Genomic DNA, 27,914 nt, shown 5'->3' with positions numbered 1-27,914 from the left:
AGAACTTCCTGAGAGAGCCATCATCCACTCACATAAATTGGATATTAATGCTGTGCTTTAAGCTCTAAGGGTAAGCAGGATGCTGATATCTGGAGCTGTTGAACTGGGAATGGAGGGACTGAAAGAATTTCTTCTTGGCTTTGTAATACTTCCTTCCTTTTCTGTCACCAGGGTACCTGGCAGGTATCCTGTGAAGGTAAAATGAGGGAGTGGCAGAAGATGGGGAGAACTTAAGAAGAACAGCAGGAACAAGGGGCGACCCTTGCAAAATGCAATAATGCAGTAATGGTTGCATCATGGAGCTGCTGCAGCTGTCACTTTCAACCAAAAAATTTAACTGTAGATAAACATCAAGTGCACTCTTAAAAGTTTTAGGTTTAGTACTAAAACATCCCTCATTATCATCATCCTCTTGTTTCCTCACTCTTACAAGTATGGCCCTTGTCATATCAAACACTGATTCCTCTTTGTAGTTTAGACCCACTGGGACTGCTCCAGCAAGATAGTATATAATTTTTAATGAAACAAAAATTACTTGGGCAGATGATGTAACTGTTCATTAGTAAGTGGGAGAGTTCCTCTTGCTGCAGCAGCTCTTTTGAACACATAATGTGAGAGTGCCACAGGCCAAATGTGCTTCAGCCTGGGAGGAGCCTGAATCCCATACTTCTCTCAGCCCAAGTGAGCGGCTCTGGAGCTACAAAGTAAAAGCAAATGCACACACCTTGTTAGTCACAGCTGGACCATCAATACACCTCTGCATGGAGGGTGGCACCTGGTAAGTCTCTTGTCCCACCAGACCATGACCAGTGGGTATCTGGTAAATTCCCTGGTTTTGGTGGGAAGGCGGCACTTGGTAGACAGGGTCCCGTGCCGAGGCGTGCGAGCTCGGCACTTGGTAGATCTTCTGGTGGTTGAAGGGCTGATTCATCAGTGCTGAGCTGGGCACATCCCGGCCAGGAGAGCTGTCCTGTACCACGGCACCTATCAGGAGCTTCACGCGGTTGCCTGGGACGATGCCTTGGCGGCCGTGTAGGGAGCAGAGCCACCATCCTTCCAGCCCCTCGGTGTTCTGCTCTATCACCGTCAGGATGTCTCCCTTGCGGAAGGCCAGCTCTTCTGCACACTCGGGGACATTGTCATAGAGCGCCCTGGCCATAAGATTCTGTGGAGAAACAAAGGCAAGAATAGCAAGTCAGCAAACAAGGCAGAATTTTTCTGTATCTTCAAGCACATTCTAAGTGATAGGAAATAAGGACTGAATTTGAAAAAGAAGTGTGCAGGAAATAAAAAAACCCATGGAAAATCATACAGCACAGGATTCCTCTGTCCCAAGTTGGGAAAATGAGAGGCTTATGCATTAGCAACACTGCTAGTGAGAAATTTTCCAGAAACAGTGGGTCAGATAGAAGCTCTTTATATGGCCTAGTCACCTGAACAGACAGAAAGTCAGGAGAGTTCTGCTCCTGGCACTGAGGTGCTCTTCCTGTGAATGAGGGGCTTGTACCTTCATCTCTTGACACTGATTTCCCTACAAACATGCTCTGTGTACTGCTACAGCCAGCTAGCAGCCATTAAAAATAAACCTGAGCAAGACTCACAAGGAGTGAGTAATCCAGAGTCATTTTTCCCAAACAACTTTACATTTGTGGGGTCCCAAAAGACTTTCCACGGAGATGCAGATCCCATTTAGTGTAAAGACAGTGGCCTGGCTTTTTTGGCTGACGCCTGCAGGTGGCCTTAAAAGTGATGGATCTGTAGACCACCTAGTAAGAAAAACTATCTAAAAATGAGTTGAGAAAACATCACAGGCTTTGAGCTACGATGCTCATCTTTGTGTGTAGCTTTATGCCTTCTCACTCTGCAAACTTCTTTAGGGGCACAGCATAGCACAGAAGTAGTTTAATAGATAAAACCCTTCCTCCCCTGCTGCCTCAAAACCAGCACCACAAAAAAAAAAAACCCTCCAAACCAACTTCAAAGAACATGGTTCCTCTGAGGTCCATCTTCTGTAGAAAGACCTTCAAGAGAAAAATGTAATTCTAAAAAATAATGCACCCAGTGACCCCAAGCAGGGTGATGCCCGTGCCATGAGGAAAGCAGTGCCCATCTAAAAGAATGTAAGAATGTAGGTATCAACCAGCACCACAAAGAGCCTCTGTGTGTAACTTAAGGGGAGACTTAGGGCAGCCAAAGGGTGTCTTTGACTTGTGTCAACACAGTTTAAGCACTCTTTGATGCACTTTGCTTGATTATGTGAAGTGGAGCAGTACCATCAACACAAGGAGCTTCACACAGCTCTACCCCCAAGCATTTGCCCAGAGTTTCAGGCAGGCTTTGCAGCTTGCCCTGCCTTCTCTCCTGCTGGGGTTCTACGCCCAGCAGTACCTCTGCTATGCAGTTTTAAGCCAGCTCTGAGTTGATGTAAGATTGTTGGCTGTGATGTGTTACTAATAAGTACCACCTCCTCTCCCAGATGGACCCACCTCCCTTTCCTCTTTCTTTGCAGGCCTCTATGGCACATCCAGTTCTGAGCAACTGGCCAAGGTATTCAATGGAAAGTAGGCAGGCTGTCTGCACTAACATTCTTGGACCCCTCAAAAAGGCCATGAAGATTTAATTTCTTGGCTCTGGTGATATTTCCAGACATATTGGAAACAATTGCTCCATGACTGCCTGATTTTCAGTGAAGGCGGTCAGCAGAGGTGGTTATAATCCGACTGTAAGCACTTGAAAAAATATACAGAGCCCTGGATCTGAAGTGTTCAAGCTGAAATATTTGGATGCAGTACACAAACTGAAATGGTGCTAATCCACCAAAAAGGATACGCAGCTGCCTTAAAGATTTATCTTTCCTATGTCAAAGGAATAGCGTCAAGTACAGTTTAGTGTTTTTATCTGTCATATTTATCTTCCTCCTTGGACATTTCAGAACTTTTTCTTTTAACCATCCCTCATTTGTTATATCTTTCCCTGTTATCATGCTGATGTTTTCCCATCATTCCTGTGCTTCCTCAAGACAGAGACTTTAGTTTGACCTTGCTCAGTGTAGCAGGTTGTGTGCAGGGCTGACTGGTGGATGGAAGGGGGATAAGCTCAGGTATCACATAAAAGGTAGGTGAACTTGCATTTCCCAAGACATGCAGGGTTGAAATGGGGTGCACGAGATCAGTTTCCTCTTCTCTGAATGGGAGATCAGCTTTCAAATGTATGAGAAACACTGGCTTTACCTTTCATCAGCATCATTAGTGAGGTTGGTATAAATTAAGCTTTGGCTTGGAAAAGCAGGATTGCCATTTTGAACTTCCATGTAAACAGCAGCACTGGGGCCCACCATTCCCTCTGATGTATGTCTACTCAGCTCATCAGTCAGCAACACTAAGATATCCCAATATAGATAAAGCAGGGAGCAATTTTTGTCCATGCCTTGGCAGGACTGTAGAACTATTATTTAAGCATGGTCAAAACCAGTGGTCTTTTCTTGGGGACTACCTCTATACTCTTGCTGTGCCAACCAGGCTGCTTAGTGGAGTCTGAAGCTCAGAAAACAAAAGCCCCTGCCTAATCTGAATATTCAAGTCAATCTCTAATCTTTCCACATTTCTTTCTAGCATGTCTTTCACAAGGGAAATCTACTAATGGGACCAGAGCCTGTGCAACATAAAAGAAGACTTTCACAGGGGAGTTGTTTAAAGGAGGAAGATTACAGCTGGGTGGGGGAGGCACTAACCAAGCAGGCTAAATCAATGATAAATGTGTATTCTTCTATACTTTGGTGTTTAAAGGTATTTGAAAAGTTGATTAGCTTCTGCAGCAAAGGAATTCTCAGAACAAAGCTGAAATGGTGGTAGAATTAGAGCAGACAAAAGTTCCCATGTGAATTCTTTTTTCTAGCTGCTCATTATCTCTGTCCCAGTGACCTTCTCACCACCTGGCATGCAGCATGTTAACACTTTCTGGATGTGCTTCAGGAACTTCTTTGCTGCAAACAGCTTCAGATTCTCATTGTTGGTGTTAACTCAGGCACCAGTATGTGAATCATACTAATTGGTTGCCACTTGTTTCACAGTCATTTCCCCAAGGCCTTTTAAATAGCCCAGAGCCATGCCACCAGCACCAGTCACTGATGGAGCAGTGAAGCAGGAAAAATATTCCTCCACATAAGCACTGGGACCAGAAACACTAAGCCTGTTGCTTGGTGCCAGCAGCAAAGGCACTGCTCCTGCTAAGAAGATCTTCTTTGTTTTCTCTGACTTCATTCTTCCTTCACAGGATTGTTAAGTATGAGCTTCAGAAACAGTGTCACAGTCACTTTCACAAGTCAGCAGAATCAACCATGAGAAAAATGCACTTGTGACCACAGAAAGCAAGCTTTTGGAAACCACAGGTACCTTTAACCTGCTGTGGTGATCACGATGGTCGTCTCTACTTTTCATCACACAGAAAGAAGTTCTGATCAAAGGCATCTTTCAACACCTGTGGGCCTTATCTCCAAAGATTTGACAAACCTGAATAATTTTCTGATTCTGTGGGCACTGTAGCCCATATATCAATATTTATTCTCATTGGTCTCATCAGCTCAGAGAGTGGGGACAGTTACATGAAATTAATTGGACCTGCTCTAAAGAGGCATGGATCTGTCCACTCAACTGCCTGAGAACTGGCACCAAGTAAGCACTAAGATCTGATATGAGAAGCCAACAGCACAGCAGTGACCTTTTTGTATCACCAAATGCTAAAAAGAACTTGTCTGTTTCCTAGAGAAAGGGCAATGAGAAAATTGTCTTGGAACTTGTTTTCAAAACTAATAAGTTGCACAGAAGTCCCTCTAAAGGGACTTTATATTCCCAATAAAAAAGAAAAAAAAAAGGGAGTGCAACAGATTCAGAGCTACAAAATCAAGTTCTGTAAAGGCTAGGGAAAAATTACCTGATGCTAGATAGGGAAAAAAATTTTGTTACAGAAATCAGCTGCATTTCATAAAATGAAGATACTGGCAGCTACCAGCTCCTTTTAATAAGACTAATACTGAAGTGTCTGTTGCTCTCCTTTGGTCCAGTTAAATTAACTACATGATAGGTGCTGTGGTACCCTCTTCAAAATCCAAAAGTACCTGTGGTCCCTGTGCAGCATCTCCATTCTCCTGAGCTCTCAGTGCTGTGACAGCCCTACTTGAAGTAATGAGTGCTTCTCTACAGCTAATGGTGGATTGGAAAGACTCAGCAGCTTCTGTGTCAAGCCTTGCTAGCAATACTGGGATGTCTGGAAGCTGAAGCCAGGGTCAGGCCCCCATGGTGTTAATGCTCTGTACAAGCAAAACAAAAAAACCCCGCATTTGTTCTCAAGAAGCTTAAATTCCTCTTAACCTTGGGCTCATGAGTGCAGTAGAAAGCATCTTATGTAAAATCACTGAAAATCGGAAGTTTTACAGTCTTCTGTTTAACAAAGTGCCATCTCAGTTGTCAGCAGGTCAAAGTGAAAATGGAGCCTGACCCTAATGACTGCTGCCTGGGGATTTTAGCTGGAACATACTGCAGGAAAAGGCTCAGCACACTCTGCTGACTCTGTCAAACTGTCTAAAAGTAAGGGAACGGAAATGGATACTCTCAAGATCAAATGCAGATTACAGTGCCCGTGGTCCCAACTTTCTACATTGGTTGAGACAAAAGTAAAGCTTTCAAGCTCCCTCTAGGTAAAGTGAACCTGGGATTTGAAACTTCTGTCTGAGGTTTCCTTTAATGCCATTTAAAGTCCATTAGATAAAAGCTGGAAAGGAACAATTTGTATTCTCTGTACACCTCAGATTTTTCTTTCTTTTGCACCTAGGATGCATGACCCAGTAAGCAAGAAAAAAACTGTCAGCTGTTCTAATTGCAGAACCAACCAAAAAAAATAAGACTCTGTAAACTATTTTTTTCTCAAATCTTGATGGAACTACATGCCAAATTCAGCTGTATAAATGAGGTCTATTACAGAACTGTCAAAGGTGTCTACTCTCTCCTTAGCCTGTTGTAACTGGTGGCTGACACATCTGCAGCTGGATGAGGACAGACGAAAATACTTTGAAGATCACAACCTGTTTTGGCTGCCCTTCTCTGCAGTGAGGAGAACTGACAGAATTCTGTAATTCGTAGTCTGGAGGATGAAGAGGGTGTTTGTTGATGAGGCTAAGTGGCAGAAGAGAGAAGAGGCAGGAGTTAAAGAGAAGAGTGGAAACATCTACCACTTCTGTTAGAGTAAACACATGCAGTGACGTGGGTAACGAGAGTGTGTGAGGTGCCCAGAGCCATGGCAGCAAAGGCAGGAATAACAAATGACATTCTAGGAGATTAAACACAATGGTCTCTTTAAGGGCCCGGCGCAGCGGTGCCAAGCTCCCAGCACAGGGCTGCCCACTTGACTCCTCTCAGCCAGCTCCACGATGAATGAACGCTCGAGGAAAAGGCTCAACCAACCATAAGCTCAAAGGATTCCTGCTGCATCCCTCAGAGGTGCAATATGAGGATACTGATCCCCGCTCTGTGCTTGGCTGCTGAGGCGTATTGTTTGGTTCGGCTTTGTCTTGTATTTTATAATATTGCTTCCTGTGTGTAGAGTTTATGTGCAAACAGGACTGGGAAAATTGCCTCTGCTCTTCACTGAAAGAGGGTGGGACTCCTTTTTTCTATTACTGGGCAAACTGTTTCTTAAAATGACAAACAGCTTCTCTCCTATGTTTAGCTTGGGAGTAGGAAGGGAGGAACAAAGGAAGGAAAGGTGGGGGCAATGTCTGTGAACAAACCAGTAGCTTAATTTTGGTTGGATGACTTTCAGTTATCCATCTCATAATATTTTTGATACAGGTTCCCATCTTATAGATTTCTTAAAAATTAATGACTGCTATTCCAAAGTAAGCTTAAGCATTTACATACCCTTGTAGGGCTGCATTAGGCCCAACAGTAAGGATCTGCCTGTGAGATAAAAGGATTGTTCTGAAAACACTGTAAAAAGTGAGTTTTATTCTGAGATACAAGCAGGGCTGGTAGAAGAAAGGAAAATTTTAGATTTATTGTGGCTTCTTGACACAAGGGTTTCAGTGCAAGAGTCATTGGACAGTTTAACTTTGGTTCTTTTCTCCTTTTCTATTTCTCACTGTCACTGCCCCTGAAATAAAGCATTCATTGTGCTGTGTTGGCAAGGAAAGCAACTCTTGAGGCACAGTAGGTAACAGGTCTATCTGTAACAAGCAACCTATCACAAAGGCTACTTAACAGAAGTTGACAAAGGTCACTGAATAAGACATTAAGCTTTGAGAAATGTCTTTTGCTGGTCTGCTCAAACCTGGAAGAAGGCAGTATGAACAGCAAAGGCAGTACCTGATAGACACAAAGCTGCCCTGGTATGTTCCTGGGCAGGGCCCTGTGGGCAGTGACATGGGGAAGGGACTATGAAATGGCAATGCTTGGCCATAACAGCCCCCATCCATGTACAGACCTGAAACAACTCATTGCGAGCAACAAATGTGTGCAGGCTTTTGCTCTTTATGTCAAGATGAAATGTACAGCTACAGAGAGGATGCAGGAAGTTCTACCACAGCCCCTATCAAAGAGCCTCTGCACTAGCAGGGCTCACAGCTACTGCAGCTGCAGCAGGGGAAAGGTCCCGAGCACCCAGCCTGTGCCTGGCTCTGGAACTCTGACTCCTGGCTCTCAGCTAATGACAAAATAAGGAACCCAGCAGCAAATGCTCACCATGGTAATGCTTCAGTTCACTCCTCAGGCAAAGCCTATAGATCTACTTTTGAGGCACTCTCTTGCTTTCTAACACCAAAACCCACAAGTTTTTGGTTTAGCAAAGATACTTCTCTGGTCAAGCACTGCTCACCCAAACAATTCCAAGTCCAGCTGGATGGAAATTAAGGCACTTTTCCATGCACAGCTTTGGAAGACTGGCTTCACAGCTAATGAAAGAGCTGTGAGCCAACAGAGCCAGCAGAGCCATAAGGAGGAGAGGTCTTTATCCACCCTAAGTATCCTTACTCTCTGGTCCTGTGCATCTCTGGAACACAGGCCGTTAGTCATGCTAAAGCAGACCAAGCTGCCTGGAGGTTGAGATGTGGAAAACCTTCTTTCTGCAGGGCAGAGAGCCAAGTGCCTTATTTCATTGTTCCACCAAGTTGTCCCAGCCCCTCTGTCTGCCTGAGAGGCCTGATTTTCAGAGTTGGCCCTGGCTGGAACTTTTTTTTTGGTAGTGAGACAAGTTACACAGAAAGTTAAGGAGGAAAAATAGGAACATTCTCTTTCTTACAGGACCACACTTGGGTAAGCCAAAGTAGGCACTATGGCTGTCATGCTCTGGAATATTCACTGCCAGTTTTTGCAGACACAACACTCCACCAAGCAGGGTGGGCAAGCACCGAGCAGAACAAGTAAGGGCTCAGGCACTTCACACTCCTGCCAAAGATGCTGATGTGGCCCATTGGTTGACCAAAGACCAGGATTCACATGTGACAGAAACATGTGAGAGACTGATAGCACTCTGGTCTGAGAACATTTTTTGCTGCACCAAAACTGCTAATTTTAAGAAAATAGGAGATATTTGTGTATCCATTTTTTTTTGTAGGTAGTTGGCAAAGTAGTTTGTGAAACTGAGGCACAGCAGTGAACCTGCAGCTTGGGAGGGAATCCAAATGCATGTCTATGAAAGAAGGAAGAGGCTAAAAAAAGTGAGTATGGGGGGAAGTAAAGAAGGAAAAATGTGAAAATGAAGGATAGAACAAAGATCCTAACTGGTGCTCCAGCCTGTGTGAATAAAATACTTCACAATTCTGCACTGAGTGCATCAGCTTATTGCCATGCCTGATGTTTCCCAATGGAATAGTGAGTTGAAAAGAAAGATTTCTGGCTCCGTATCTATTGAGAGCAACAAAAAGATAATTCTACATTGGCAAGAAGGAAAAAAAACAACTCAGGCTGTCTCTGCTGTCTCTGTTTGCTCAGACGATATTCTTTCATCTGTTGACTGAGTTTTGGTTTATTGGCTTGCCCCGTTTCATTTCAATCAGAGGGGGTGAGAAACATTACAAAGGTAATCACAGAAACATAATATCCTCGGTGTTAAATAAGGTGTTTCTGATGCTGCCAGGGCCGTACCTCCTCCCAAACCACACGTGAATGGCACAGAGCAGGAGGAGCTCAAAGGGAGCAGGGCACTCCCTTTCCCTGTGCGCGGCCAGCTGGATGCAGCGGAACTGGCTCCAGGGCCAAGGGGCGCGGCTGGGACAGTGCCCTTCAGGACAACAGCCTGGGACAACAGCCTGGCACCGAGCAGGGCGCTGCTGGGCTGCACACCACCCACCCTGCACTGCTGCCATCACAGGCGTCGCACACAGCGTGCGACAGAAACACCTACAGCCAGGCAGAGCGCTGATCCGCTCATCACGTATTCATTCCTCTCATTGCCCCTGAGCTCCTGGGGTTTTACAGGAGTGCCGAAATAGCATCCTCTTTGCTCTCTCTGGGAATACAAATCACATCCCCTGACTTACCTTCAAGATCTATTAATATTTTGGGAAATTCCACCACACCTAACTCACTAAGCTTTCTGTGTATGTTTCACCCTCGTAACCGGTTTCCTTTCCCCCCCCACCCAAGGAAGGGTGTGATCTTGTTCCATGACTTTAAAAGGCCTTTTCAAATTTGTCTGAGGGCTGTATGCCTTTTGTGACATCAACAGGGAGAGAGGAAAAAAAAAAAACCAAGCATGCAAACAATACCCTTAGAGTAAATATGATCTCACTGTGATTAAACCACAGTACATCAGAATCAAAAAGCAGATGTAAAACTTAACCTCTTTCCCTCAGGCAAGCAATTAAAAACTTAATGAAAGGAGATCGGATGTTAAATGCTAAAGAATTGAAGAAGCAGAGCAGAAGGGGGAAGAAAAAGTACGGAAAGAAAGAATCCCAAAACGTGTGTTTTGAGTTCTCAGTTTTCCAGTTTCTGGCATTTGTGAGCAGTCCTCTCCCAGACAAAGTTTCCTTAAAAAAAAAAAAAAAACAAACCCAAACCCTTTTTCCAAAATTAACCCTTCCTTCTGTGGCTCTGGGGAAACAATTCCAACTTGATTGTCAAGAAACCATAGCTGTGTAGACACAGGACCTCAGTATTGCCACCAACTTACTTGTTTGATGGCTTCAGCTTTAAAAGTATGTTTTTTAATTTTTTTTTTTAAAGTCTAGAATCTCGATGAACCAGGACATGCCTTTCTTTCACCCAGGTCTCTCAAAAAAACAAAAAATTCATTAGAAGGGAAAGCCATCCTGCTCTGTCAATTTAGTGTCACCATCTGGGATACTACACAGCAGCTACAATTTGGGATGCCCTGAGAGTCCAGCTAACTAAAGAAAAACAAGCTCAGGAACTCCTCTTTCCAGGCTGCTTCCAGCCCTCAGCAGGCTGGTGGGACAGGAGGCACATTGCCTGTGAATGAGAATTCCAGGGGAGCCAAGCCTGGCTGGCAGCTGATGTTTGCCAGGTCCAGTCAGAGCCATCTCCATCCTAAAGGGCAGTGGCCAAAAGTCAACAAGCCTCCCAGAACAGCTCAATTTTGGCAAGCTGACATTTTCAGGGTAAGTGTACCCCCAGAGAAGAGGGATGGTGAAGGTGCAAATGAGTTTTAAGCAGCTCTGGTTACTCTGCTCAATCTCAGGCTGAAGCACAACTTCAGCTTCATCATGTAAGATCTTGATCTTGTGAGAGATTGGTTTAGGCAGTTCCTGGGCTGCAAATAAAATAAAGCAGTATAAAAAGAGAGACAGAAAACAAAGAAGATATCTGCTTGTAAATACGCCCTTCTGTAGCAGTAAAAATTGGTTTATTACCCTAAGCATTTTAACTGGATGTAAAGTCCACAGGACAAGGACATTGATGACACCACCTACTGCTAGCTGTATCTTAAACAGAGTGCACACTTCTGGTTGTCTTGTACTTAACCCTTTGGATCAGAAACTTCTTTAAAAAGAGAATTATTGATTTTTAATGGTCTGTATCTTCCTCTCTCTGTCTTCAGATAAGCAGGTCATTTGCTTTGGAAGAACTGAGATTTGATCCTAGGCTCCTTCAGCATTTTCTAAGACTTGCTGTTACCAAATGATTTATGGTATTGCTAAAATTTTCAACCTTGCTGTCGATGAGGCCTGCTTAAGAAAGGGCTTCTGATGTGCTGACTTGCATTCCTGTAGAGTAAACCCATTCTTATTTCTCTTCCTTTTCTGGCAGGCTGATCCACTCTGACTGTGAAGAAAGTGTTTTCAAAACCAACATAAAAATAGAAAGGCGAGAATAGGCCTCATCCCTATAGACAAAAAAAATATACAATTTTTGTCATGCTATGCACTTGTGTTTCTAGGAGTGTGAACTATAGTTTTAGCAGCCCTGTTTCATGTCAAGCACAAGCTACGTCCAAATCTGCTGGGGAAAAATGAGCTCCTTAAAATTAAGACAGTTTCCACTACTGTAATGTCTAGACCAAAAGGCAAAAGAAAGCGGGCACTTGCCAAGAGCAGGCTGTGATAATCAGGCAGTAATATGCAGAGGCTGCACTCTGAACTGCTATAAAGTGACCCAGCTTCACTGATGCTGAGAGTTGCAGCCATTTACAGGCAGAAGTACCTCTACATGCAGCTTTTCTTAGCAGTGGCCTGACTTAATAAACATTGCTCAATACCTGCCATAAATACTATTTTCATAATACAGTCCCAGAGGAGTATCTGATCAAGCCCACTGAAGGCTTGGCATAAAGCACCTTTCAGGGGCAGAGTACTGCTCTAACAGGAGATGTCCACTGCTTTCATGGATGCTCAGAGAGCATCTGTTATGAAAAGAAGCCTCTTCAAAAGTGACTTATGCATTTGTGATTCCAAATGTCACTGAAAGTGGTTTCCTGCAGAGGCGTGTGGGCTTTATGTCCTAAGAAGTTCAGCTACTTGTCTCCATCAAGAGCAGCCAGAAATTGGAACAGTGCAAGATAAGGGTCCTCCACAAGTGCTGCAGCCAAGGCTGAGACTGCATACTCCTCTAAAGCACTCATGTTGCTTTAAAAATAGAATTAAACTCTGGACCCTGGGAGACAGGTGAGTTCCTAATTGCTGCTGGTATGAATGGGATTTAAGTATTTAAATGCTGTAATAAGTTAGTCCAAATAAAATAAGCATGGCAAAAGTGACTTCCCATTGGCCCTTAAGTGACCTAAGCCCATCTATTGTGTGCAGAAGGCACTCCCATGCCCTTAACACCTTTGATAACAGCAATAGGACATGTAGGAAGCTCTATGCTCCTGGTTTTCTACTTTTCTAGATGCACCTGGCCTTGCTGCAATTACTCTGGTACTTATAATGGAGCACAGGCAATACACTAATACAAATGTCTCCCCAGACACCACACGCAGCAGTTCAGTGTTCAGTGATCAGATATCAGTGCAAGTTAGTCTTCTAACCCCACTTGTTGCTGGGCTTGAGATGGTAAGATTCCAAAGATGAGTTTGTCGGTAGTCTTAGGAACTGTGCTCCAAAAATGTAGCAAGTTCCCACTAACACATCATGAGACTTCTCTGATGTCTGGACTATATTCTGCAAAATAGCAGAGTCCTGCAGCCTAAGACAATAACCATTGAAATGTGCTTTCATTTTTTCTTTGCAGAAGATGTTTCCATAAAGTCTTACTATTAGACAGCTCTCCTGCTCTCTGATCTGATAGGTCCCCGTCGATGAGGTATTTTGATAGTATGGCACTGTTTGGAATCAGTAGAGTTGAGTCAAGATACCTCTAGGCCAAGTAGGACTCTAACGTGCAACCTGCAACCTCTAGCAGGACCTTAAAAGCAAAAGTAAAACCCTCCCAGACAAGTATCTAATGCCTCTTGCTCTATCTAGAATCAAATGGAACAATGAATAAAATAAGGAAGGCTATTCATTTGGTAGTTCTGCTTCCCCATCAAATACTAGGAACTACTGGACAGAGACAGATTAGGCTGCCAGTTTCTGATTCAATTGATTCACAGCTACATTACTCAGGAGCAGCTGTTAGCATAAAAAGACACAAGTTTAGAAACCAGGTAAAAAACTGCATGCTGTTGGCTGCAATGCTTTGTGATGGCTCTTATTCTTCCTCTGAAATAAGCACTGTAACATCCCTAAGCCTCAGCAGCTCCATTATAAAACAGAAGTAAAAGCACTCTGCTGTCCTACCAAGACTTTGGTAGGGCAAGTGGACACAATTGTGCATTCAATTCTGTGTTGAGTTTCTCAACTACCCTGGGGCAGTGGGGCACTCTCCTCTGTTAAGTATACAAATATAAATCTACAGGGGCAGTACGGGAGGGGAAGGAGGGCACACAGAGGCTACAGCCAGAACTGAGAATGACAGTGGCCCTCCAAGCTTTATGAAGCAGACAGTCCTTCTGGCTACATCTCACTGGTGTTGCTGCTGACTTGGGTCTGACCCTGCTAGACCTCAGCCACCTCATCCTGTAGGTGCACAGGTGAGAGAAAAATCATGAAACTTCCATTCTAAACTCATTGCAGTAAAAGAGACGGCACAAACTTGGACAGGTTTTCCCCTTGTCAGTTTGTTCTTCTCCTAACTACATTTTACAAGACTTTACAGTTCCTATTTACTTCTGAGTTAGATTGCCACCCTGTGATTGCTGAGATACTGAAAAAAAAAAGTGAAACGAAGAGGCAGAAGGAATAAATGAAACAGAGAGGATTTGGTTAATAAAGTACAGACAGTTCTTTTCCTTTTACATGGTCCAACACTCAAAGTCTTTCATTGCCAGGGTTACAAGCAGCTTTTCACAAGCACTTCTGGTTGGGAATATTGTATTTCTTCCCAGGGACACTATTTTGTTTGTCTTGGCGTGCAGACATTGTAATCAAGTCTATATATTACAGGACTGTGCCTTAGCACAAATGGCAGGCATTTCGAACCCTATTTAGGTTTCTTCCTTGCCCAACAAATTATCTAAAAATAGATAATCAAGACCTCATACTTCACATCTACGTCATTCCTTTTGGCTTAAATGAGGTAAGGAATGCAGGGTTTTTTTCCTCTCCTCTTTCACCGTTTGGAAGTTTTAGTAAACAGACAAATCCCCTTTTCTTCCTTCCTTCCCCCTCTTATTTTGTCTTCCATGTGAACAGCCTTGTTATGATAATGTCTTCTCCCTTTTGCTGCTGTTGCACTTTTATTGCCTGAGATAAGAGTGCAGGCATTGGGAGCCAGATACACCCTCTCCTATCCATGTCCTTCCCTCATCATGGAAACCCACTGGAATTTCTGTTGCTACAGAGTACATTGTAGCTAGCTGTAACTGCTCCATCCTTGGAGTCACAGCCTGTGTTTGGTTTCAGAAAGGGCTGACCCTACTCCTGGATTACAGAACACTGGAATGGAGTCCTGTGAGAACTTGATGGGGTGCAGTTTTATTGTACATGGGGATTTAGCTCAAAAGCAAGCTGTTGTCATCAAAGAACTGAGGTGTTGCCCTCATGCAACTGCACCCCTACAGGAATTACTTCTGAAAGCAGTTTTTAGACAAGCAGGACTAAGAAGTGCTCCAAACCAACGCAAGTATTTCTTATGCTTAACCTTTCCCATCTTTCCATAGCTCAGTTAAAATAACTTCTGTGTTCTCAGTCATTTAAGTAGTACATGAATGGGAGAGCAGGACCTGACCTGGGGTTAAATTTCTCTTTGCTTTAAATAGTCACAGAATCACTGAATTTCTCACAGTGTGCAAAAGCTAGACAGTGGTGTAGAGACATATTTAAGGTAAAATTCTGAACTTGCTTAAATCCACAGGGATTTTGCCTTTCAGAGGATTCAGACTTGAGTGTTAAAATGGAAAAATGCAATGGACAATAAAAGAAGCTTAGATGAAGGAAGAGAGGGAGGGAACAAGTTTTGAAAATGTCTGAATAAAAAATGTATAGATTGTGTACCAAAAGGATTTCTAGACCAGAAATGACCTTGGGTTTAGTCACACTGAAAGCAAAGTCATGAGTGATGGAGAGACATATTCAGGGTCTCACCCATGAATCAGTTCCTGTTCTGTCCTACTGTTAAAACCCTGAATTAAACTATAATGAGCACTTCAATAATTTCTTCAAATGAAGCCTTACAGACTATTACAATGAAAGGAAGGAATGACAGGTCCCAGTATAACACTGTGAGCAGGTAAACAGAGCCAAATGTGCACCTGGATGCTAAGCCTCCTCTGAAGTGATGATTTGTCCCCAGGCAGGCCATTAGCATTCTCTGTTCCTTTATTTCATGTGTACAATTAAAAAAAAAAAAAAGTTTTCCTATAAGAAGATAAAAGAAAGGGAGAAAATACAGAAAGAACAAAGACTGAATGTGCAGGTATTTTCTTTGTGTATTACTCTAGGGATAAGAAATAGCTCTAAGAATGTTTGTCCCAGTTAAACACTGTAACTACTTCACATTTCCCCGGGAAAGTAAACACTGTAATCCAGCTAGAAGGTTTTTGAGGCCAAACCCCTCAGTCTTCTCTTTTTTATTTATTTATTTTTAATGGCTTGCTCTTTCTCTGTCTAGTCTTCTCTGTCTAGAATTATGTAATCACAAACCAAATCCAAAATCCTCATTCCCACAATACAGGGCAAAGGAAACATTACAGAGCAGGGAAGACTTCCCCCTTTTGAGCCACCTTATCTGTCCCTATTCTTGCAGGGCCACTGGCCTACATACAAGAAATCAGGAAGCTGTATAACTATACAGGACCATTATTTTGCTGCTGGAATACAAGTGTTCCTTGGCCCTGGGCAGCCTGAAAGCAGTTTGTGAGCTTTGGACTAACGGTGACACTGCTCTTCTACCCTCGAGTGCCTGATGTTTTCTGCTCAGAGTAACACCTTCTCTAGGCAGGTATAAAGTCTACCTGGGCTGATCAGAGGTGGAGCAGATAGAAGAGAAGAGATGGATTTTATCTCAGACTTCAAATCAGTCAGTTGTTTGAGATACAATTTAAAATAATAATTAAAAAAAAGCCATGGATTACCTTTGGCAACCCACATCTAACACAATTTCTTTTCCCTTGTTTTTCCATGAGATGGAGAAACTGGCAGTTGCTTTGGAAACTTAACTCTGACCTTTCCCAAAGTTTGGCTTGAGAGACCCTGAAAACTTGGCCTGAGCTCAGAGATGTACAGAAGAGCACAAAAATCCCTGCACATTTACCTGGGTATCACTGTACTTCTCACACACACTGCCACTCCATCAGCACCCTTTCACACCAAGCTGCCTCAGTTTAGTACAGAGATGGACTTCACTTCCAAAGCAACTCAGTCTCCAAGTAAGTATATAGCGTGTGACATTTCCAAAATCACCTTTTTATTGACGCTGAAGTTATTTTTGGCAGGGCAAGGAAAGTTTTTCCTTCCCTCCCCCTTTTTTTCCAATCGCACAAGATTACGGTATGTCTGTACAGTAATCTAATGCCCCGTGGGCAATTCTGTACCTTGCCCAGAAGTTTTTGAGTAATATTAGGACAAAAGGTTCTACATTTGTGTCTTTTGGGAAAAAACCCAAAAAAACCAACCAACCACAACCCCCTCTGGTAAAAGATCGCTAAAAGCGATTATTGAATAAGCGGGGATGATAGGAATTAATACGAGAGATAGGTTACCAATTTCTAAAAAACGTTTGGGTTTTTTTTTTTTCCCTCGCTTGTGATGCATCAAATAGACCGCACCGTGATAAGGAAACATCCACAAGCGCCTGGAAGGAGGTGAATGAGCTCCCGGGGAGGATCGGGGTACCTGTCCCAAACGCTCCTGGCCATCACGCACCGCCCCGCCACCTTTCCCGCGATCCCGGGCTCACCCCGTTATCCAGGGCCGGCACCAGCGGGAAAAGCGAGAGGAGCTCCTTCTCCCCGCACCGCCAACACCGACACAGCACCCGGGGGGCCCCCGCAGCCCGACCCCTTCGCTGCCCCCTCGTTTCCCACTCCCCGCGGACACCTTCCCGGGGCTCTGCGCCCGGAGGCAGCGCAGCGGAGGGCAGAAGGGAGACCTGGCCGCCCCGCGGGCACACGGCTCGCCTCGGGGAGGTGCGGAGGGGAGCCCCGAGCGGTCGGACCCCCGCCTGCGGTGCGGTGCGGGCTCCTCGCCCGCCGCGCTCACCTTGTACTTCATGGCTGCGCCGTCTCCGCGCCCCGCCGCATCCCCGCGCGCTCTGCGCGCCCCGCCGCGCGCCGCCCCGCCAGCCTAACGCGCTCATTTGCATAGCACCGCCCGCGTTTGCATGGCGCTCGAGCACGAGCCGGCCCCGGCCCCGCACTCCCCGCCCCCGGACCGCGGTGGCGCCGGCGGGGTCCGCGGGTTCGAGACCGGGCGCGGCGCCTTCCGCCGCCTCCCTCCGCCGATGGCCGGAGAGAGAGAGCCCCGCACAGAGCGAGGGCTGGCGGCCCTGCTCCCAAGGACCCCGCCCGTGCCTGTTCAAAGCTGCTCGCCTTCACTTTTCCCCGGCGGAAAAGGACCTGGGGGCACAGGTTGACAGCAGCTGAGCAGGAGCCAGCGTGTGCCCAGGGAGGCCAATGGCATCCTGGTGTGGATCCGCACTAGTGTGGCCACCAGGACCTGGGCAGTTACCCCTTGTATTGGACACTGGTGAGACCACACTTCACGTCCTGTGTCCACTTCTGGGCCTTTCACTGAAAGACCTTGAGGTGCTGGAGCAGGTCCAGAGAAGGGCAACGGAGCTGGTGATGGGTCTGGAGCACAAGTCCTGTGAAGGGAGACTGGAGGAACTTGGGGGTGTTTAGGCAGAAAAAGAGGCTAGTGGGGGACCTTGACACTCTCTACCCTTACATGACTTTGTACCAGATGGGGTTTGGTCTCTCCTCCCAGGCAGCCAGCAACAGGACAAGAGGACATAGCCTCAAGATGTCCAGGGGATGTTCAGGTTGGACATAAGGAAGAATTTTTTCATGCAAAGGGTGGGTAACCCATTGGAATCCACTGCCCAGGGAGGTGGTTGAGTCATCAACCCTGCAAATATTCAAGAAACAGCTGGACATGGCACTTAATGCCATGGCCTAGTTGACAAGGTGGTGATTGGTCAAGGGTTGGACTCGATGATCCCAGAGACCTTCTCCAACCTAATTGATTCTGTGAACCTTTTCCATCCATCCCTCCCACAGGCATTTTTCTCACGTGCAGCTCTTGGAGGCGCTGAACACTGCCTTGTTCATGTCTTTGCAATTATTTTTGTTCTCAGTTGTCCTCAGAAGATGATTTTTTTCAACTACTACTGCTCGAATCAATCTGCCAAGTGTTGGCTTTGCCTGGCTGCAATTTCAACACTGATTAGACACCATAGGCCAAGAATGCTTTAATGGCCCGGAGATGTCCATTATAAAGAGTGACCATTGTAAATAAGGATTATTTGGAAGAGAGTAATAATTAACTCTGGTATCTTGGAAGCAAGAAAGAGCAGGGAAAATAGATGTGTGGTGATCCTCCATGCTTTTCAAGTTAGATCTCTTAATCAGGCATGATTAATATGGTGCACATTATAGGAATCTTTGTGTATGGGACATACTCCAGCCTGTTTAGAGGAATAGGAAATAAATTCTCTCCTTTTTACCCGAGCTGAATCTTACCCAATATTTTTAGGTCACAGATGGACTCAAGGCTATTTCTGGTGGCCTAAGGAAAAATAGCAAAGAATAATCTTGTACTGGCAGATTACAAACATAACTACATTTCATAGTGCAATGTTATCCTTAAATTCTCATGTGACTAATCCTCTAGAGAGGGATCCTATTGCTAAAATGGCTTCTTGACTGATAAAGAATGTCATACTTTTATCTGCAATCTCTTCTGTTCTCCAGTTCCAGCATAAAATATGTGGCTGTACTCTACAAATTTACTAATTGAATGCAAAAATGCTTTTTTTTCCCTATGCTGAGTTCTTGACTGCACATGCCATAACAGCTCATGGGTGTGTGTCCCTGTCAGTACAAAATAAGTCTCAGAAGTTCGTGAGAAGGACAAGTTCCTGCTTTCTGCAGTGCAGAAGAGCCACTGTGGCTGGGCTGTAGCTTTGCTGCTCCAACCCCTTGTAGGGGTTTTTCTCTGGGCCTTTCTTTCCATTTTTGTTGTTGCTGTTGATTCTTCTGATTTCCCAAGAAGAAACATGAAACAGATGATATTTTATATGCACTGGGTTTAGGGCAGGGCTGTTTCAAGTGCAGCATCAAAATAAATGTGGGTAGTTTCAAGAGAGTAAAACTCACTTGTGTGCTGTGTCTTTAGACACCTTAATTAAGAAAGGAATTCCTCCAGTGATTATGTATAACCAGCTTACTATTAAGAGAGTGCAAATCTCTTTGGAGCATTTCTTAATTGAAGAGTTAAGAACCAAAGAAACACTGTTTTTCTTTTTGCATGTTTTTGCTCTTCATATTCCAAGTAGAAAATTAATTTCAGATACAGAGGATGCAATGGCTAAGGTGTTAGCATGATAGTGGACTAGCATCCAGATCTCCTTCCTTGAATAAACTCTCTATAATCTCTTCCCATGGCACCATTACCATGAAGATAAATGCATTAAGGACTGTAAAACCACATCAGCAAGAACCAAATAAGTATTGGAAACAAAAATAAGTAACTGACTTCACCTATATTTAAACTCAGAGAGCATCTGGTTTCCAGTCATCCCACCAATACTGGTACTTTTCTTGTAATTGGTGTTTTTTCAGAATGCTTTACAATCACATTATGAAACCTAAGCACATTTGAGAAGCTGTGCCTTCTGCTATTATTTTAGCTTGCATTGCTTGTAATGTGTGTAAAATGTCCCTGACTGATTTTAATATGAGGTAACAGATGTGTCAATATGAAATTCTAGTTGGTGTTCCTGTACGTGTATTGTTTTGCCTTTATCACTCTCCATAACTCTTATTAAATACTTTTACTTAGATGCCACTGGAATGACACTTTGGGCACAAACCCACAAAGTCTCTCAGTGCTGGCAGCTGTACTTTACAACTCTGAAGGAGCAGGCACGAGAGCTGGTATTTTACGGGGAGAAAAACAGATTGCCGTCGCTCAGCACTGCGCGGCAAAGTCCCACTGCTCGTTTTATTCACGCACCCTCCCTCCCCCTCTCTCACCTACTGCATTTACCCTGAGGGGGGTTTTAATTTCCCCCAGGGTGGAACACTCCCACTCAGAGGGACACTCGCAGCAGAGCCGGCAGCATGGCAGAGCTCCATGGTCTATCCCGGATATCGGGAATTGGATATACCTTGAAAGAGGGATTTGTAAACGTGATCCGCTGAGCTCCTCGCCTTGCTGTGAGAAGCTGGGATTGCAGCAGGCGCGTCTGTGGTTGGTGCAAGCACCCTGCTGCTCTTGGTGACCTTGGCGGCGGGCGTGCCTTTGCTGTGCAATATTGTATTTCAGGCACAGCCTAGGGAAGTTTTGAGTCGGTTGCCTTGGATAATCAGCTCAATTATACAATGCAACTTGCTGATGAGGAAGCTGGGACCAGGCAGTACTGATGTCTGTGTTTCAGAGGCAACTTCAGCTGTATTGCCAGGATTTATAACTACAAGGTCCTATTGAAGTTCTCAGGAGGGTAATTCATGTAATGTGCCTTTTTTGCTTCACAGCACAGCAATGGCTTGATTCACTGCCTCATATTTATTCCACTGCAATTCTAGCAGAGTAGCAAATGGGTTCTGTGACTTCGTCTTGTGCCTCTGTCAGTGGCTTTTGTTTGTTTCTTTGCTTTTGCTGAGGGCAATTAATATTACTCTCTGCTCATTTGGGCGACCTACTGCTTGTATCCTGCTCTCATACCCCATCCTGCTGAGCTTATTGCTCTCTTTTTTTCCAATCATGTCTCTGCTCTGTGTCTTCCTGTTGCCCTCCTGGTTGCCAGCTGGGGTGCTGAGGTGTTTGGGAGGTGGCAGCAGGTGAAGTTATCACATGGGGCAGCCACAGGGATTGCTTATCAGCCGGGCTCTGCGGCTGGCCTGCCCCCGCCCTCCCTCGGCATGCAGCATGGAGCAGAGCTGCCAGCAGGCCGGGAAGGGAATACCCGCTGAAGCACAGCAGCCAGCTATCACCTTGTGACAATTGATAGGGGAACACGAGACAGAGATCCTGCTCTGAAAGGTTACTCAAACAAAAATCCCCTTGTTCCCGTTTCCCCATTGACACAATCTGAGAAAAGAGAGACACAGCAGAGTGTCTCCCTCACAGTTGAGAGAGTCTTTTCAGGAAGGGTCTGTGAGCTCTGTGTTTGGGAAACATTGAGCTGTCTTTTTTCTTTTTTCCCCCCTCTATACAAAGGCCTAACTATCTCTTGGATAATGTTGTGCGGCATCTGCATTTCTTCTTGCTGTGATACTTGGCCAGGGGGTTTGGATTAAAATGAATTTAGTTATAGTTCCACTGCACTTTCTGAGCATAGGAGTCATAATTAGCTCCATGTCCTGTCACCTATGTAATGCTACCCAGGCTGGTTCAGGAGATATGCAGTGGATGGAATTTCTTCAGTGCAGAATGGTTTTGTACATGCACTCAGAGTGGTGGAATTTGCTTGCTTGGATGTATCTGTTGAAAAAGATGAAACGCTCTTGTTTCCTGAGAGGAACATTAACAAAAGTTCACCACTGACATGGGCAGGAATGTGTGTCTGTCTGCATAGAAAGGCTCCCTCTCCCACCTCACTAGGAGATAATAAGAAAAAGATTTCCTTCTCACCCAAAGAAGGGAATATTTTGCATTTTAGTAGACCAAAACAAAGTCTGCTTGATTTTTCTTTGACCAGTGATGGAAATATTTTTAAGCAAATGTTCTATTCCATTTAACAGTATGAGATATCTCTCCTGACAGATGGAGGAGTGGGTAGCAGTCATTATAGTGGTGAGATTTGAATGCAAGGGTCGAATTGTGAGAATAAAAATTGTGACGTAGAATTATCTTCTTAAATTTGCCTGTGCTTTGCCAATTTAAGATGCCTTTTAACCACAGGGTTAGTTCACTTGCCTTGCTTTAGAATTCTACTTTTACTTTAATATATACTAACTAATCTTACAGGCATTCCACCTCCTTTCACAATAAGGCACAAAAGCTGTTCACATTCTTGAGAAGGGCATTTTATGCAGTGTTTCATTAGGAATTGCTCATTTAACTTAGTAAGTCAACCACCAAGGCCCTGTTTAGTGCCCCTCCTTCAGATAAGGGGAATAAATGCAGCTCCTTCTATCCTCTCTGTTTTGCTTCAAATGCCAGCCAGAAAGAAACATACTGGTGTTCCTCCCACCCAAAAGGTTTTGAAAGTGAATCCAGCCTTTGTTAGCTTGAGAAATCATGGAAGGCAGTTGGAATTTAGATATTCTGGCACAGCCTGACTCAGTGAAGAAAACCTGAAAAGTTTGTTCAGTTAAAACAAAAAAAAGGGGGGGGGGTGGTTATAGATACCACTACAATTTTCATTTGTTATGAGAAGCAAGCAGTCATCTTCTCAGGGGAGAATGGACATGGGAAAGGGAAACAGTGGAATGGCTATTAAAACAGCATGAGGGTCATATCTTACTCTGGAGAAAAGAAAAATAATGTAAAATTGAAAAGAAGTAAATTTATCTCTGTTCCAGCACTGGAAATCAGTCCCGCAGAAATTATTCTCATCAATGGCAAGCTGAACATGAGCCAGCAGTGCCCTGGCAGCCAGGAGGGCCAACCCTGTCCTGGGGGGCATCAGGCACAGCATGGCCAGGCAGGCAAGGGAGGGGATTGTCCTGCTCTGCTCTGAGCTGGGGCAGCCTCACCTCCAGTGCTGGGGGCAGTTTTGGGTGCCACAAACAAAGAAAAGGGACATGGGTACAAAGAAGACATGGAGCTGTTAGAGAGCATCCAAAGGAGGGCCAGGAGGATGGTGAAGGGCCTTGAGGGGAAGCCATGTGAGGAGCAGCTGAGGTCATTTGGTCTGTTCAGCCTGGAGAAGAGGAGACTGAGGGGAGACCTCATTGCAGTTACAATTTTCTCCTGAGGGGAAGAGGAGGGGCAGGCACTGATCTCTTCCCTCTGCTGACCAGTGGCAGGACATGAAGGAATGGTGTGAAACTGTGTCAGAGGACGTTCAGGTTGGATATTTGTCCTAGGGTGACTTTATGATGCTTGTTTCCCCCATTGTCTGTTCTGTTTATGCTGGATATTAAGTTCTGCACCTTTAAGACTGGTTCTGAGAGTGAAGTGGGGGAAGAGAAGCACGGAGTTTGTTTTTAGAGGCTGCACTTGCTCCCAAACATTCTCTCTCATGGACTGTGTTGTCCGCAGCGTGGACAGTGGGAGAGAGTTCTCCTTTGCTTTTTAGTTAGCTTTTTTAGCTAGCTGAGGCAGAGAAGTTCCCTGGACTGTGGCTTTTCTTTTTCCTGGAACTGATCAGCCCTGCTCTGGACTGAAAACCCAGAAAAACACCAGGAGCTCACACCTGTGGCCCACCTGGGCCTGGGACACGGCATTTTACAGCTCAGGAGGAACTGATAAGAGACTGAGTGAGCCTACAAGAGACTACAAGCCTATAAGAGACTACACCCCATGAAAAGGACTTTCTGAATTTACCATCTCTTCAGAACTGCAAGAGGTTTCATTGTTTAATATTATTTGTTTTTTTATGCTCGTGAATACTTTGCTTATTAAATAAACAGGTTTTTCCACTTTTCTCCAAGGAAATCTTTTCCCGAACCAGTTGCAGGAGAGGCCACTTGAATCTGCTTTCTAGAGAGACCCCTTTGGAAGTTTCCTCCCAAATTTGCCATGACCAAGGCCAATATTAGAAAAAGGTTTTTTGCCCAGAGGGTGGTTGGGCACTGGAACGGGCTCCCTAGGGAAGTGGTCACAGCACCAAGCCTGACAGAGTTCCAGAAGCTCTTGGGCACATGGTGTGACCATTGGGGTGTGCTATGCAGGGCCAGAGTTGGACTCAATGATCCAAATCAGCACATTCTGTGATTCTGTGGAAAAAGCTTTTCCAGGTCCCTGCAGCAGCTCCCCTTGGAGATGGCTGGTGTGGAGCACTTGAGTCAGGGGGACTTCATGTTCTGGGTGCTGGGAGGAATTTGTAGAGGGCAGCACAAAGGTCATGCACCCTTTGCAGAGCTGAGGCAAAGCGGGAGCTCTGGGAACCTTGGCACGTGCGCTGGTGCGGATTTGGTGCACCACTGGTGAGAGGAGAGATGTCAGAAGCCCATGGCTTCCAGGTGGGTACAGATTGGCAGATTGGGTCTCCAGTGCCTGTTTGCCTAGGAACTGATGTTATTGGGAGGGAAGGAAGAATGTGAGGTATGCAGGGAAGACTGGAGAGGGAAAAGAATGTCAGCATGGAGCACGCACTAGCCTATTCCTTCCAGAGATACTGTCAAAGGGTTATTCATTTCCCAAACAAACAAACCAGTCTAACAGTCATACTTGCAGGCTACACTCCCTTATTTTCCCCTCCAGCACAGAATATGTTTAATGCATGGGTTAAAAAATACCAGCTTGCTTCCAGACATGTGGCGTGCATGCCATTCAACCTACTGATTCCAAATGAAGTTTTCTTGTTTTTCCTAAGAAAAACTGAGAAATAGCACAACTATGGAGGCTGCAAAGGACTTCTGCTCTCTCTGGTTCACAATTGTGTGGATGAAATATGATAAATACAGGGAGGTTGCTCAAGAGGAAATGTATGTTTAGATATCACAGCTTGTTTAAGATGAAAGGAATCCAGAATTGGGACCGGAATTGCCTCAGACAAGAAACTTGGGCACAAAGCTTAGGCATGTTAACCTTTTCATGCAGTTGTAAGAAGTCATAGTGCTGGCATCCAAAAGCTCAGATCTTTACCTGAACTTTCTACTTGAACTTTCCCCACACTGGGTGAAACTCCAGAGCTGGGATTTTATTCACATGGAACATATTACATTATTCCACTAGATACTAAAACTGTTAAAATGGGAATTAATCAAGTTAAGAATTTATTTTCTTTTGAATACATTCACCCAGCATACTGGGTTTGTGGGAAAAAAGTCCTGACTCAAATAGCACATAACCCACTTTCAAAGGAGTTTCTAAATGGAAGCAGGAGTGTGAGTGTGGAGAATTAAGTAGGAAAGAGTGGTCTGGAATAAAAAGGTTCATTTTTCTGTGACACCCTGGAAAGGTAAGGTTTTGTAGACTAGGATCAGCAAGTTTTTTCTCAGGAGATACAACCTCTCTCACCTCCTCACCTACAACAGAGTAATATGCAGCAACACTCATCCCCAGAAGCTTTCTCTTGGACACAGTAGTGCAGAGCTCTGCTCTTTCCAGTCTGTAGTGCCCTGCTCCTGTCTGCTTTTCCTGCCTACCTCTCCTTCCCCTCCTCCTGTCTTCACAGCCCTGCAGTTGGCAGGGTGGAGAGGCCCAATTCCAGGCACATATGCTAGCACTTTGCTCTGAACTTGTGTGGAAGGAGCTTGTACAGACACATGAAGGTACAAAAACTGGTGTATAAAGGGGGGGGGGGGTGTTGAACTCCTCATAGATATATTAGATAGATTTAAAATACTGCATAAAAACCCTTGAAATCCCGTGAATCCTCTGTACAGAGCATTTGTGTGTCTTAACTCCATTTTAGGAGTCAGGACCAAAGCCAACCTTGTCAAAATACTCTCTCCTTCCTCTGATTTGCAAAATGCACACTACTTTAACTTGGCAAAACATCAATAATGACCCAAAAATATAATCTCTCCTGACCATAACTTGTCCATCAGTTTTACACATCATTCAAGGAATTGTCCTGTGACTGGACTAGCCATTTTGCTTTTGCCAAGCTTGTTAGATTTGTTCTCTCTGTTTTTAAAACCTTTGGTTGTAAATCTCCCACACTTCTTTCAGAAAAAAATATTTGCTGTTGCTGTATTTTATATATTCATGTTTTTTTTCCCCATCTCTCATCAGCAACTCTTTCAAACCAAAAGCATTTCTCTCTTGTAAGGCCATCAGCTCAGTGGTTGTCCACTAGCCAGCAGCCACTTTTTTCCAGTAGGAGGAGAAGCAAAAATAAAACTTTAATAAAATGCAAGTTTGGGATTAAAAAAAAATACAGTGGAGAAAGTTCTGTTTTGCCTTTACTGCCAAGCTTCCCGTGAAGTCTCAGCCTAGATATGTTTTGAGGCTTGAGGAATACCTTCGTTTGGAGGTGTTTGGAGGGAGGATATAAGATAGGAAAGAAATCATCTTTTCTCTCTTTTGCTTCAAACAGATCTGTGAAGATCAGTTGATATCCATAACAACAGAAAACAGCATATGAAATGTCTCACAGTGTCTGACTTATTTTTCTCTTCTTTGGGTGTTGGTGTTTAAGCTCTCATCTCATACTCAGCGTAAATTTGCATCTCTACGAAACTGCCAAAAAAGGTTTTCTTTGCTGCCATCTAAATCTGTTTATGGTCTACTCTCCCAAAATCATTCTTTAAAGGAAAATGACTGACTTTCAAACCCCTCCTCCTCTTCTGTTATTTTTAACAAGCATTTCAGCGTGGTGTCGTTTAGAGAAAAGATCATTGCATTGCTGTGTGTTGCAGGACTCTCAGGAAACAATGCTAGAAGAGAAGGAACGTGGGAACTCTGTTCCCTCTCTTTTCCATTTGCAAACTCTGAATGCTTCCAGCACCAGGGTAGCCAAAGATGGGGTGAAAAGGACAGAGCATGCTCCCATTGGCAAAGCTTCTCTCATCTTGACTGGGACAAGGATTTGGTCATGCCATGCAGCATCCCAAGCCTTGGACTGAGGACTTCACTGGCTCCTTACAGCAGGTTGGCTCTGCTGAGGGAGACAGCACTTGCAGATAACTCAGCCCTCACAGTTATTCTTCTGCTTCCTTCAGTTATCCACCTCAGTTATTCTTCTGCTTCCTTCAGTCTGGATACTTGCACAGGTGATGGAAGCCCAGTCTCGGGCTCATATGAAAGGAAGACTCTGCACAACTCTAGCTGGCCTCACCTTCAACACCTCAGTTCTTGTCTTTGTCTGCCCTTTCCCTTACATCCCAGCTGACTCATGGTGTTTGCTTCTGAAGTCTGATGAGGGCTTGAGTCACAAGGATTTGACACTTCACATCCTCAGATTTCAGCCCTGTCTGGGAGCTGTAAAGGTCTGTCTCCACGTGTCCTTACAGCTTCTGAGGAGGGGCTTAGCTCTTTAATTGTGTCATAACACTCTGGAGTACATTTGTCTGGAAGCCATGAGTCCGTACTGCAGAGACTCTCCTTTATCTGCAAGTTCTGAGATAGAGGGTGTTGGCTCTGGCTCGGTGAGGCTGCTCTGTAAGAGGATCTTGGTCATGCTTTCCCAGCCACTGTAGCACCCTAGTGAGCACAGCTGCTGTGGGATGGCTCCACTCTAGCTATTCCAGAAGTTGTTGCCTCCAGTGAAAGACCATGATATGGCTGAGTGTTTGCCCAAAAAGAAGACCACAGAGGACATATGTATGCATCCACCTCTCCTCAGAACATAAGCAGAGGTCTGATGTGACTGTTTGGTGGGGTAAATGTTGGTGCAGAAAGGAAAGTAAAAGGTGTGCTGGGAGAGCAGGTTTCAGGGATATATGTGTAGATAGGGCCAAAAGGTTTAGACTGGAGCTGGTGGCATAGGCTCCTTAGACTCTTCTTATACTTTCTTTTTCCTTATTTCTCAGAGATTGATATTCTGGTGCAGAGATCAAAGTGGGATAGCATAGGAGATGCAAGGTCCCAAATGCTGACTCCTGACCTAAGCACATGGGCGAGGGAGAAGTCTGTTGGACCAAGCTGCTTTTATAGGAGCTGTAACCACTCTAGAGAGTAATGGAGGGAGACAATTCCTTGAATTTGT

The 27,914-nt window shown here is 44.7% G+C and overlaps 1 protein-coding gene across 1 annotated transcript in view; it reads right to left on the bottom strand.

Annotated features, from left to right (window-relative positions):
* NEDD9 (neural precursor cell expressed, developmentally down-regulated 9) overlaps window positions 1-17,312 on the bottom strand; it is a 38,171-nt gene extending 20,859 nt beyond the window's left edge. The window contains exons 1-2 of the mRNA XM_054637070.2: window positions 17,186-17,312; window positions 725-1,165 (exon numbers count right to left, since the gene is read on the bottom strand). Coding sequence (XP_054493045.2) covers window positions 725-1,165; window positions 17,186-17,197 — 453 coding nt within the window. The 5' untranslated portion in view covers window positions 17,198-17,312. The remainder of the gene's footprint in view (window positions 1-724; window positions 1,166-17,185) is intronic.
* Between the last annotated feature and the right edge of the window lie 10,602 nt (window positions 17,313-27,914).

The sequence above is a fragment of the Agelaius phoeniceus genome, chromosome 1, assembly GCF_051311805.1.
Source record: "Agelaius phoeniceus isolate bAgePho1 chromosome 1, bAgePho1.hap1, whole genome shotgun sequence".
NCBI classification, from domain to species: Eukaryota; Metazoa; Chordata; class Aves; order Passeriformes; family Icteridae; genus Agelaius; species Agelaius phoeniceus.
Note: the sequence above shows the minus strand (reverse complement) of the source record. Positions and strands in the feature narration are given on the sequence as shown.